The sequence below is a fragment of the Astatotilapia calliptera genome, chromosome 22 (genome assembly GCF_900246225.1).
Source record: "Astatotilapia calliptera chromosome 22, fAstCal1.2, whole genome shotgun sequence".
Taxonomy (NCBI): domain Eukaryota; kingdom Metazoa; phylum Chordata; class Actinopteri; order Cichliformes; family Cichlidae; genus Astatotilapia; species Astatotilapia calliptera.
The window spans coordinates 33,208,980-33,221,170 of NC_039322.1; the positions used below are offsets into that span (position 1 = coordinate 33,208,980).

Consider the following 12,191-nt stretch of genomic DNA (forward strand, 5'->3'; position numbering starts at 1 on the left):
GTCCTGTGGAGGTGGCTCTTCTGTGTTGTGCGCTTGTGAAGTGGCTGTTTGGTCTCTCCAATGTAGAGGTCTGGGCATTCCTCGCTGCACTGTACAGCATACACCACATTGTTAAGTCTGTGTTTTGGAGTTTTGTCTTTCGGGTGAACCAGTTTGTGTCTGAGCGTGTTGCTGGGTCTGAAATGCACCGGGATGTCATGCTTGGAGAAAACTCTCCTGAGTTTCTCTGATACACCGGCTACATAGGGGATGACAATGTTGCTGCGTCTGTCCTTCTTATCCTCCCTCGCTGGTGTCTGATCTTCTTTTCTGTGCCTCTTTGCTGACTTTAAGAACGCCCATTTAGGATAGCCGCACGTTTTGAGTGCTTCCTTTACATGTGTGTGTTCCTTCTTTTTTCCTTCAGGCTTAGAGGGAACATGTTCTGCCCGGTGGTGTAGGGTCCTGATTACTCCAAGTTTGTGTTCCAGAGGGTGATGGGAGTCAAAGAGGAGGTACTGGTCCGTGTGTGTGAGCTTCCGGTAAACTTCGATGTTGAGGTTGCCGTTCTCTTCAATGTGCACAGCGCAGTCCAGGAAAGGCAAACAGTCGTCCTTTGTGTCTTCCTGGTGAACTTGATGTTTTTATCCACAGCGTTAATGTGCGCAGTGAAGGATTCCACTTCTTGTGTCTTGATTTTGACCCAGGTGTCGTCCACATATCTGTACCAGTGGCTGGGTACTCTTCCTTTGAAAGAACCAAGAGCCTTCCTTTCCCCTTCCTCCATGTAAAGGTTGCTACAATAGGTGACACGGGGAGTCCATGGCACAGCCATGTTTTTGTCTGTAGAAGCCTTCGTTGTATTTGAAGTATGTAGTGGTGAGGCAGAGGTCTAACAGTGTGCAGATCTGATCGGGTGTGAAGTTGGTCCTGTCCTCCAAGGAGCTGTCTTCTTGTAGTCGTTTTCTGACAGTCTCCACGGCCTCCGTGGTGGGTATGCAAGTGAAGAGAGAGACTACATCAAAGGACACCATGGTTTCATCTGGATCCAGGGGAAGTTTCTGGACCTTGTCGGTGAAGTCGGTGGAGTTCTTGATGTGGTGTGGGGTGTTCCCCACGAGAGGAGCAAGGATGGTAGCAAGGTGTTTAGCAATGTTATAAGTGGCTGAGTTTATGCTACTGACTATGGGTCTGAGTGGGACAGCTTCCTTGTGGATTTTAGGAAGTCCGTAAATGCAGGGTATGGCATCCCCTGGGTAAAGGCGGTGATATGTAAGGCGGTCAATGATTTTGTCCTTTTCAAAGTCTTGAAGGCAAGCTATAACTTTCTTTTTGTAGCTGCTTGTGGGGTCTCGCTTTAGGGCTTCGTAGGTATTGTTGTCACTGAGGAGAGTAGTGATCTTTGTGTGGTAATCTGTAGTGTTTAGGACCACGGTGCATCTTCCCTTATCAGCTGGTAAAACAGTGATGTTGTGGTCTTTGCTCAGGGAAGCGACGGCCTTCTTTTCTTGTATTGTGAGGTTGGACGGAGGGACTTTGGCACTGAAAGGCTAAGACAGGTCCATTTCACTATAGATGCCCTCCAGATCAAGATCAGCCAGACCCTGCAGGAACTGGAAATCCTTCTACCCTCTCCAATCTTAGAAGAGGTTTACAAGTTTGTGGACAAGGCTCAGCGGGCCCAACACTCTAAAGGAAAAGAAAGACAACGCAGGAAATTCCACACCTTGCTTTCAAAAACACACACTCCTCATTCTGAACCTACACAGAGAAGAAAACACACCTGATGCCAGTCAGGAGAAATGGGTGAAGAACTTTTCAGACCGGAATCTCACTGAACCTGAAAAGAGAGTATTAGCCAAAGGACTCAATTTTGCCATTTCTCCACAACAGTTGCCCATAGTGGACCTCATCACAGCCACAGAATCTGCCATACGGATTAATAAATTATCACAGACAGAAGCAGAGCAAATCAGGATGAAAGTCTCAGCCACCCTCTCCAGTGCCAAAGTCCCTCCGTCCAACCTCACAATACAAGAAAAGAAGGCCGTCGCTTCCCTGAGCAAAGACCACAACATCACTGTTTTACCAGCTGATAAGGGAAGATGCACCGTGGTCCTAAACACTACAGATTACCACACAAAGATCACTACTCTCCTCAGTGACAACAATACCTACGAAGCCCTAAAGCGAGACCCCACAAGCAGCTACAAAAAGAAAGTTATAGCTTGCCTTCAAGACTTTGAAAAGGACAAAATCATTGACCGCCTTACATATCACCACCTTTACCCAGGGGATGCCATACCCTGCATTTACGGACTTCCTAAAATCCACAAGGAAGCTGTCCCACTCAGACCCATAGTCAGTAGCATAAACTCAGCCACTTATAACATTGCTAAACACTTTGCTACCATCCTTGCTCCTCTCGTGGGGAACACCCCACACCACATCAAGAACTCCACCGACTTCACCGACAAGGTCCAGAAACTTCCCCTGGATCCAGATGAAACCATGGTGTCCTTTGATGTAGTCTCTCTCTTCACCTGCATACCCACCACGGAGGCCGTGGAGACTGTCAGAAAACGACTACAAGAAGACAGCTCATTGGAAGACAGGACCAATTTCACCACGATCAGATTTGCACACTGTTAGACCTCTGCCTCACCACTACATACTTCAAATACAACAAAGGCTTCTACAGTCAAAAACATGGCTGTGCCATGGGCTCCTCCGTGTCACCTATTGTAGCGGGGGGAAACTCCCACTAGGTTTAAATCTGGGACTCTCCACCATTTGACCTTAGAACTGAAGAAGCTTCTCGGATGAGAGGTGAAACGTCTTCTAGCAACTTAAAGAAGTCCAGACGCTTTTCTTTGCAAGCTCCTTTGACTACGATGACCTGGATGACTGAGAACCTTCACAGACATTTTGGAGATTTACTTTCCAGGATGGTTGAGAATGCATCAAGACGCTTTATGAACTGTGTTAATTCTACCTCCGTGTGCCCAGGTTACTATCCGGGGTTTGTGTCTGCCACCTGCCTGTCCTCCTGGCTGCTCAGATCTCTAAGTGCACCATCTGTCCTCATCCCTGCCTCCATGGATTCGCTTCCCACTAACTCGCTCCCCCTCTTCAGAGCCCCACGGTCCGGCTCTGGTCGTAAGCTAAATTACTATAGCCCTGTTTAGTAATGTCCCTCAATCCAACTGCTCACTAGTAATTTTCTCCCCTTTCCGTTGCAGCCCCCCACAGTCCTGATTATGGCTTCCCTGTGTAATTTGTCTTCCCGGTTTCCTTCAGTTCTGCGATTTTGCTTCCTTGGTTGTTCCGGGTCACCTTTTGTTAAAACAATAAAATCTGCACGCTCACATTAAGCGTATTGAGTCTGCTTTTGGATCCTGCTTGTGTGCATGAACTGCGGTTCATGACAATAGGAGGTTAGGGCTAGGGTACCGTCGTTCTACTGGATTTCATCCATAACCCGGCGCGTAGCATAGGAACGCTGAAAGTAATCTTTCGCGTTCCTATGGAACACCTTGGGACGTGACAAACCGTCAGTATATTACGCCTCAAGAGTGAGAACGGTCTGCTATTTTCACTGAAACAAGCTAAATTCTCTCCAAATCTTTCTTAGAATGTTATATATTTGCTGCAGATTACCATTTGAGAAAAACTGTCTCTTTGACATAATGATAATCATTATTGTACACCTATAGTTTACTACCCTACTAACTTTGAAATGTTGGCTTAACAGACAAGAGTTATCTGTTTAGCCAAAGGTAATCCATCACTCACTAGCAAATGCTGCGAAAAGAAAATACCATGAACCATTACATACCTTCTTTATTTTATTTTCTGTATTTCATGCCACAACTATGAAAGTCAATGCTAACATGGTGTGTTAGTCTATTACACACTGCTCTTGTTGTGCAAGATCTGCAATATGGTATACTATAGTTCATATATCGTATGGTTGATTCTGCTTTTTCTAGCTAGCACAAATCCACTAAACAGTAATAATCCTAAACTCTGAAAGTCCAAGCAAAGAGATGGAAAAAGAAGACATAAAAAGAAAAGAACTGTAAGAGAAATATTCAGGCACTTAGAAAAACTCTCAAATCCTTGGCTACACTTTGCTTCATGACATTGTACATGTATTTCACAGACTGATCCTGATCCCATCTTGTGGAGTAGGATATTGTCTTTTGAAGACAAGACCAACAAATTAAAGGGTTTTCAGGTATTTCACAAAACATCCAGGTATTTCACAAAACATCCACATTGCTATTTACATGTGATCCTAGCACTCAATAGCTACATATTCTCACGACGTATTCCCTTAGTCAATTTTATAACCGCTACTGTACAACATGAATTGAACATTCAGATTAAGAGAAAATACATCACTTGTTTGCAGGACAACTTAAAATTATTGTTTTGTGGAGAGAATATAATTTCTTGTACTTTTCCATATGTATCTTTTTTATCAGTACTGGTTTTCCATCGGGTTTCCATTAATCTTCAATGCTAATGTGTTTCAATTAGAACAAAGTTATAAAACAAAAACAGAATCATCAGAACAGTGTGGCCTGTTACAAAGGAATGCAATGAAGAGATAATTCTGAGACTGAAGGAAAGTAACACTACCAACAATTAGAGTCAGCTGCAACTGACATTTAGTATTGTGCTCCCTTTGCACAGTACAGACATACAAAGATTTACTCTGATTGACAACAGCAATAGCAATAAACAAAGATGCCACAAACTGAAGGAACAAATGCACAGTACAATAAAGCAACCTGTAGTTGTAGCATGTTTTTGAGTTGTCATCATGTGATCAACATACTATTACAAATATTCTGGAGGGAAACCTGGAAGTCTTGTCTGATCTCTTCATGGCACCTTTGGCATGATTATAATCTGGAAAATGTAAAAACTTGAAGGCCTGTATCCTCTAGAAAGGCCAAAGCCAGAGTTTATGTTCATGATTAGAGTAATAAAAAACAGAAATAATGATTTATAGAGGGCTTGGGATAGGAGTGAAGAGTGGAGTCAGTTACTACACTAGTCAGATAACCTTCTGCTAACCCAGCTGCTTTCTATACTGAAGCTGAATGCAAGCAAACGTAGATCTTCCATGTCTGTTTTTGTGTAGAGATCTTAGTTTGGTACAAATTCCTTCTGAGTTCCTTACAGGATAAAATGAGGGGATTGTTCCATCAGGATGTACTGGAAGAAATCCTAAGCTGTTAATGTGGCTGACTTCTGACTCTATGACTCAGACTTTGTCTCACGATTGAGTACTTCCATGAATAAAAGAAACTTCTCCAGGGTCCATGACCAAAGTCCCTCATATGTTGGTGTTACTCATCATATCCTACCCCTAAACATTAAGGGTTTTCATTTAAACTGCATTACCAAGCACATTACGTTTCCTGCTGTGGTAGCACTGAAGGCAAGAGTTCATATTCAAAACCAAATACTACACTGGATGTTATTACTTCCAGCCAACCATGCTGGAAGTAATATGTTGATATTTTAAGATCTACTTCTAACCATTAATATGCTAAAATATGAATCAAACGTCTTGAAACATTTGTTTAAAATCAGAAATATGTGTATAAATTCATAATGAACAACTCCAAAACTGAGAGAGATTATTATGAATCCTGTTCTTAACAAGACTTAGAGCCCACTGATTGTGTCCTCCAGATTGTATAAAAAAACAAGAAAGCTCTTTGAAAGTTGCAATATGATGTCAGGACACATTTAAATTTCACACATTTCACATTTTCAGACAGCCTCTGTAGGAAGACATTCAAACATACATATGTTTCTGCCAAGCATAGCGTGATGTGGATGTGATGGTCAAGTTTCAACTTTGGGAAGTTCAATTAATGTCTGGATACAACCACACTCTGCAGCTTTCAAAGCCCCTGAAAATGCTTTTACTTCAAACAACCACTTAAAAGGTTTCAAGCTAAGAAAAATGTCAGTCGTGATTTAACAGTGTAAGAACCCAATGACATTTGCTGGGATGTTTGATCACTCAAATCTAATCAGACCTTGATGAAGCAGATTATTCCACTTTAAATATTCAAAATATTTAAATGAAACACTGACATCATTATAGATTGATTATTTACATATTTGAAGTTTTCAGCGGTTTTACTCTTTAATCAATAAATTTGCAATTTGTGAAAACACGCACACGCACACACACACACACACGGACATACCACAGATAGCTCCATCCTGTACAGGAGCTTAGTTTGTGCATTTTAAGCTGAAGTGACTTAGTTTAGTTTAGTGATTTAAAATGTTTGATAAAAGAAGTGAAGTTTTTAATGTTGCAATACACAGAAACACCATGGAATATCTAATTGCTGCAGTGATAGTATAGACTGACACGAACACATTCGATCCAACGCAAACACATTTGGAAAAAAAAGTAAATTCCAGACTTTGGACATATTTGCAGAAATGGATCATATTCATATTCCAAATGATCTTACTTTGGACTTTGACGTTTCTATGATAGCTTACCAAACAAACCAATGGACCTTCCCATTATTATCTGCAACCAGATAATGCCTAAATCAACAAGCACACTGCAAATGCAAAACATCAGATTTAGTGGTATTAAGCATGGTGTCTGACTAGTCAGTGTTTGGTGGGTTTTATTATTGTAGGGTCTTTACCTTACAATATAAAGCGCATTGCGGCAACTGTTATTGTGGTTTGGTGCAATATAAGGAAACTGAACTGAACTGGTTGCCAGGAGAACGGTGCTTGTCTGACTGCATTGTGCCAAGTGTAAAGTTTAGTGGAAGGGGGACTATGGTGTGCTATTGTTTTTCAGGAGCTGGGCTCTGCACTTTTTGAAAAATCTTTCAAAAGTTCCCATAAACACACTCCTAAACCTCGTGGAAAGCCTTCCCAGAAGAGCTGAAGCTGTTATAGCTGCAACATTTGGGCCGACATCACATTAAACTCTATGGATTAAAAATGGGATGTCACTCAAGTTCATGTGCTTGTGAAAGCGAACCAGTAATTTTAGCAATATGGTGTATTTTAATAGCACTTTCTGGCTTTTAAACGCCTTGTTTTTATTAGCTATTTGTTTTTAGCTTTTGTTTTTAGCTATGTTGTTATGGTACCACATATGACTTTACAGGCTTTTAATGTAAAGCCTCAATGCCTGACCTGTGCAGTTTATCATGGCAGCACGTCGCTAAAACCATAATAAAATAGCTTGTTATAACAAGATACTTTTATGTCATAAAAACGTATTATTTGTGCAATTACTTTTGCTACACAAAGGGGGTACTTTTAAAAATGGTTAGTAAGCTTTTCATAATAAACTTGTAAATAAAATTAAAAAGCCACATTATTGGCTACATTTAATGCTACATCCCAATTATAAACCTACATTTGAAAAGACCTTGTTGTATTGTAGCTACAAAAACCTAAAATTTAAGATTGTCAGCAATCTAGACAGATAGATCAATCAACAGATAGACGGCAAATGAAACAGACAAATGGGAAAAACAGTGTGTCATGTTTTACAAATAATTTTGCTTTTTTCAGATGTTCCACTGCCTCTACAAAAGTCATTACCATTTAAATATTTAAACCTGAGATTCGAATTTTTCAAGACTTTCTTTGTACTGTAAAAACCAAAATGTTGGTGCGGCCTTCCTCCTGTCATCGTAGTCATGAGCAAACCCTATCAAAGACAGACAGTCAAATACATTTTGATGCTCATATTACATAAAAGTTTGGTATAGTAAATGCTAAAAATGTAAAACATTTTGGTGTTCACCAGGTTTCTGCTGAACACAGTCACGGGGCCACTGCTGTCAGACAACAGTGCTTATGTCATCAGTCTCGTCTGCTTTTTTCGGCTTACTGGGGAGAGACTTGAGGTACTCCAGATGGCGTCGCGCGTCCTCCTGGTTCTGACGTACATAATACACCACATATGAAATGACCATAGCAAACCAACCGAACATGGTTACGAGCATAGCATAATCTGTGGTCCTTTTTGCCAAGTTACAGAGATCTATGTCAACCGCCAAGAACGGCTGTCCCTCCTGGTCGTGGAGCTCCGAGCTTCTGCAAAGAACCCGGGCAGCAGCCTCATGGTTATGGGCCATTCCTCCAATAGCCTGCTGAAGGGCGCAGTCACAATGCCAGGGGTTATCGTTCACAATAATCCGGGCCTTCAGTCGAGCAAAGGCATCCTTGTGTACGCTAGTGATGCGATTGTGGGAAAGGTCCAGCACCTGTAAAGTTGCCTCTATGCCAGTGAATGCACCTTCCCCTAAAGTCTCCACTGCATTGTAAGAAAGGTTTAGCTCCCTCAAAAACCTAAGTCCATGGAAGGCGAGATCGGGAACGCTGCCGATCTGGTTGTGGTCCAGCCTCAGCAAGACAGTGTCAACTGGTAGACTGGGAGGAATCTCTTTGAGGCGGGACTGACTGCAGGTAACATTGAAGCCATGGAGGTGGGAATCGCGTTGGCATATGCAGCCCTTTGGACACATGCTGGCCGAGGGAAAGCACAAGGCCATTAGGACAAGGCTCTGAAGGAGCAGGCACATGGGGATGGAGCGTGACAGCCACAAGTCCAGCAGAGTCATGCTGACCGACTGTCAGCAGCATCCCGCCTCGGGCCACAGCACCACCACTGGTCGCTTACACACATTGCATAGTAGCGACTGGCTTTCGCAATTTACCCACTGAAGATATGGAAGCGTGAACAGATGTTATCATACTGCGTTGTGGCCTGAAATGAGATAAGACAGAGTCAGTCAAACATATCAGCTAAAAATATAGTATAGTCAAAGGTTCATCATTTAAATGATCTTAAATGTGGCAGGTAAAATTTCATGAAAGTAGAATTCATGATAGATGATCAAATTTAATCAATAATCAAAATTATACAATGAATCCAAATAAGTTTTCTACCAGTGAAAGATATTCATTCATTGGATTCATTGGATATTCATTCTGCTAAAGAGAATGAATATCCAGAGCCTGACTTTACCAACAGCATCATCAGAATAAAAGTGTTTCTGAAAGACTAAGAGTAAAACCTTTTATACTGGATTAGTGCATAATCATAAAATGTATGATTGATCTGTTTAGTAGTAATATGATGAAATAATAGTGCAAGCATTATCTTACTCTTGTCAATAGAATCAAAATTTAACACAAGTAGAGATAAAAAGATGAATGCTGAATAATTCTGAGGCTTATCATACCATCTGTTAAGTATAACACAATGCTGGATACCCAAACAGGATACGCAAAAGTGGGTGTGCATATGGGCAATGTTTTACTTTAGTGATGCTCCACACAATTTCAGTCTCAGAAGATGAGACAATGGAAGCCACAGGGCGTGAAGGTGGATGTCAGACAAGATCAGACTATCGGTGTGCACGAGTTGGATGTCAGGATGGAGAGTGTCTCCAGGGCGGAGAGGCTGGTAACTGGAGGTGACTTCAGTGGACATGTAGGTCGAGTGAACAGAGGTGACAAGTATATATGTATTAAGGAGAGGCATGCAGAAGGACAGATGGTGGATTTTGCCAAAAGGACAGAAACGGCCATGGTGACCATGTAGCCTACTTCAAGAAGAAGCAACATAGAGTGAGGTATAAGAGTAGAAGAAGGTAGACCATATCTAATGCAGAAGGTGCAATCTGAAAAGGACAGGAGATTATAAAATGTAGAAAGGATTGTAGATTGTAGAATGACTCTGGAAATCAAAATGTGGAAGCAAGTGAAGGCAGAGCAACGATGAAATGGTGAAAGCTGGAGTTGAGACAGGTTCTGTGTGGTAGAGACGAATTACCAGGTGACTGTGAAAATACAGCTGCAGTAGTGTGGGAGACTGCCAAGAAGGTGTTTGGTGTATCCACTGGAAAATATTCAAAGAGTTTAGTAATGAACACATTTGATAGCCAGGGAGACGAAGAAAACACCAGCAAACTTTATGGGAAACTATGCATAACACAAAGAGAGAGCTGGCAAAGCAAAAGGCTCAAAGCGAGTTATATCTGAGGCTGGACAATAAAGAAGAAGAAAAGCATTTGTATCAATTAGCAGAGAGAAAGACGGCAAGACTGAGCTGTGAAAAGATGTGTAACAGGTTAGTGTGAGTAAGGAGATGTGAAATGTGTTAACAAATGAAGACTGTCTTCCTTCTCTCCCCCCAACCAATCACAGCAGATGGCCCCGCCCCTCCCTGAGCCTGGTTCTGCCGGAGGTTTCTTCCTGTTAAAAGGGAGGTTTTCCTTCCCACTGTCACCAAAGTGCTTGCTCATAGGGGGTCATATGATTGTTGGGTTTTTCTCTGTATGTAGTGTTGTAGGGTCGACCTTACAATATAAAGCGCCTTGAGGCGGCTGTTGTTGTGATTTGGGGCTGTATAAATAAAACTGAACTGAATTGAACTGAATTGAAAGACTGATGCAGTACTTTGAGGAGCTGCTGCATAAAGAATATTAGACAGAGGAATGGTAGTGAATCAGGAAACACATCACTAAAAGCAGGAAATAAAGAAAGCTACTAAGATGATGAAGATAGAAAAGGTTTGGTCTGGATCACATTCACTACATTGCCAAAAGTACTTACTCACTCATCAGGTGTTCCAATCAATTCCATTCAAATCAGTTCAATTCAATTTTATTTATACAGCACCAAATCACAACAACAGTTACCTAAAGGCGATTATTTTAAAGTAAAACCCCTACAATAATACAAAGAAAACAAAGAAAACCCAACAATCATATGACCCCCTATGAGCAAGCACTTTGGTGACAGTGGGAAGGAAAAACTCCCTTTTAACAGGAAGAAACCTCCAGCAGAACCAGGCTCAGAGAGGGGCGGGGCCATCTGCTGTGATTGGGGTGAGTGGAGCAAAACAGAACAAGGACATGCTGTAGAAGAGAGCCAGATATTAATAACAACTAATAATTACAGGCAGAGTGGTCTAAAAAACACTGTAAGTGAAAAAGGTGAGTGAAGAAGAAACACCCAGTGCATCATGGGAATCCCTGGCAGCCTACGTCTATTGCAGCATAACTAAGGGAGGATTCAGGGTCACCTGGTCCAGCCCTAACTATATGCTTTAGCAAAAAGGAAAGTTTGAAGCCTAATCTTGAAAGTAGAGATAGTGTCTGTCTCCTGAATCCAAACTGGAAGCTGGTTCCACAGAAGAGGGGCCTGAAAACTGAAGGCTCTGCCTCCCATTCTACTTTTAAGTACTCTAGGAACAACAAGTAGGCCTGCAGAGCGAGAGCGAAGTGCTCTAATGGGTGATATGATATATGGTATCATAATGTTTAGCCTTTCTATAAAATACTGATATTTGCTTGCAGCACACAGAATAGAGATTTTGCTCATCGAACAGGCAAGACAGAAGACAGAAAGTGATCTAAGTGATCCATTGTGTCATAATTGATTACTTATGTTTTGGAAATCAAAGCATGAAACAATTACTTACCGCACTGCTAATGTTCTGTTATAAAATGCAAAATCTCAATTTATACATTAATTAAGTGTTGTTTCCTGCAAAATCCAGCAATTACTGCAATACAAATAGGCAGGCAGAAAGCACTCAACAACCATATCTATGTAAATGACACATGGACTGATTCTTATTTAGAGCTTTTCTGCTCTCCCGAAGCCCTTAAGGCGCTTTATACAACATGCCTCATTCACACAAACACTTTCGTCTTTCTATCTACCGATTATGCATATTCATAGAGCAACTTGGGCTTAGCATCCTGTCCAAGGATAGTTGACATGCAGGGATTTAACCATATATTTCTGCCTGAAATATGTTCTTCAAGTCAGTATTTTGACCTGAGCTACAGACATGTGAATGTGTATTTCTGCTGGAAATATGTGGTGCATTGTTGCTTTACGAGACCCGGAGCTTTGTCACTATTAGTAATCCTCACATTTACTCTTTCCAAATAAATTAACAGTCACAGTGATCACAGTCTTGCAGAATTTATGCTCGAACAGAGCGAGCGTGTTCAACGTCTGCACTACTGCAGAGCCAGTCCGTCTGCCTGCAGTGAGCTCTGCTGTCAGATGAAGTATGTGCTACGACTGGTGTGTGGGCCTCTGTCGCTCGTGTTGTTGTTGGTCTGTGAGCTGCGAAGAAGAGCAAAGACAGCGAGTGTTAAACACAG

At 41.7% G+C, this 12,191-nt stretch overlaps 1 protein-coding gene across 5 annotated transcripts in view; it reads right to left on the reverse strand.

The window, feature by feature from the left end:
- Positions 1–3,804: 3,804 nt before the first annotated feature.
- lrrc3b (leucine rich repeat containing 3B) overlaps positions 3,805–12,191 on the reverse strand; it is a 34,311-nt gene continuing 25,924 nt past the window's right edge. For 4 of the 5 annotated variants that reach the window (XM_026156338.1, XM_026156339.1, XM_026156341.1 and 1 more), the window contains one exon: positions 3,805–8,770. In XM_026156338.1, the coding sequence (XP_026012123.1) occupies positions 7,842–8,624 (783 nt within the window). In that variant the 5' untranslated portion in view covers positions 8,625–8,770 and the 3' untranslated portion in view covers positions 3,805–7,841. Of the gene's footprint in view, positions 8,771–9,841; positions 9,908–12,191 lie in introns of all 5 variants that reach the window. The other variant, XM_026156337.1, reaches the window with a different exon arrangement.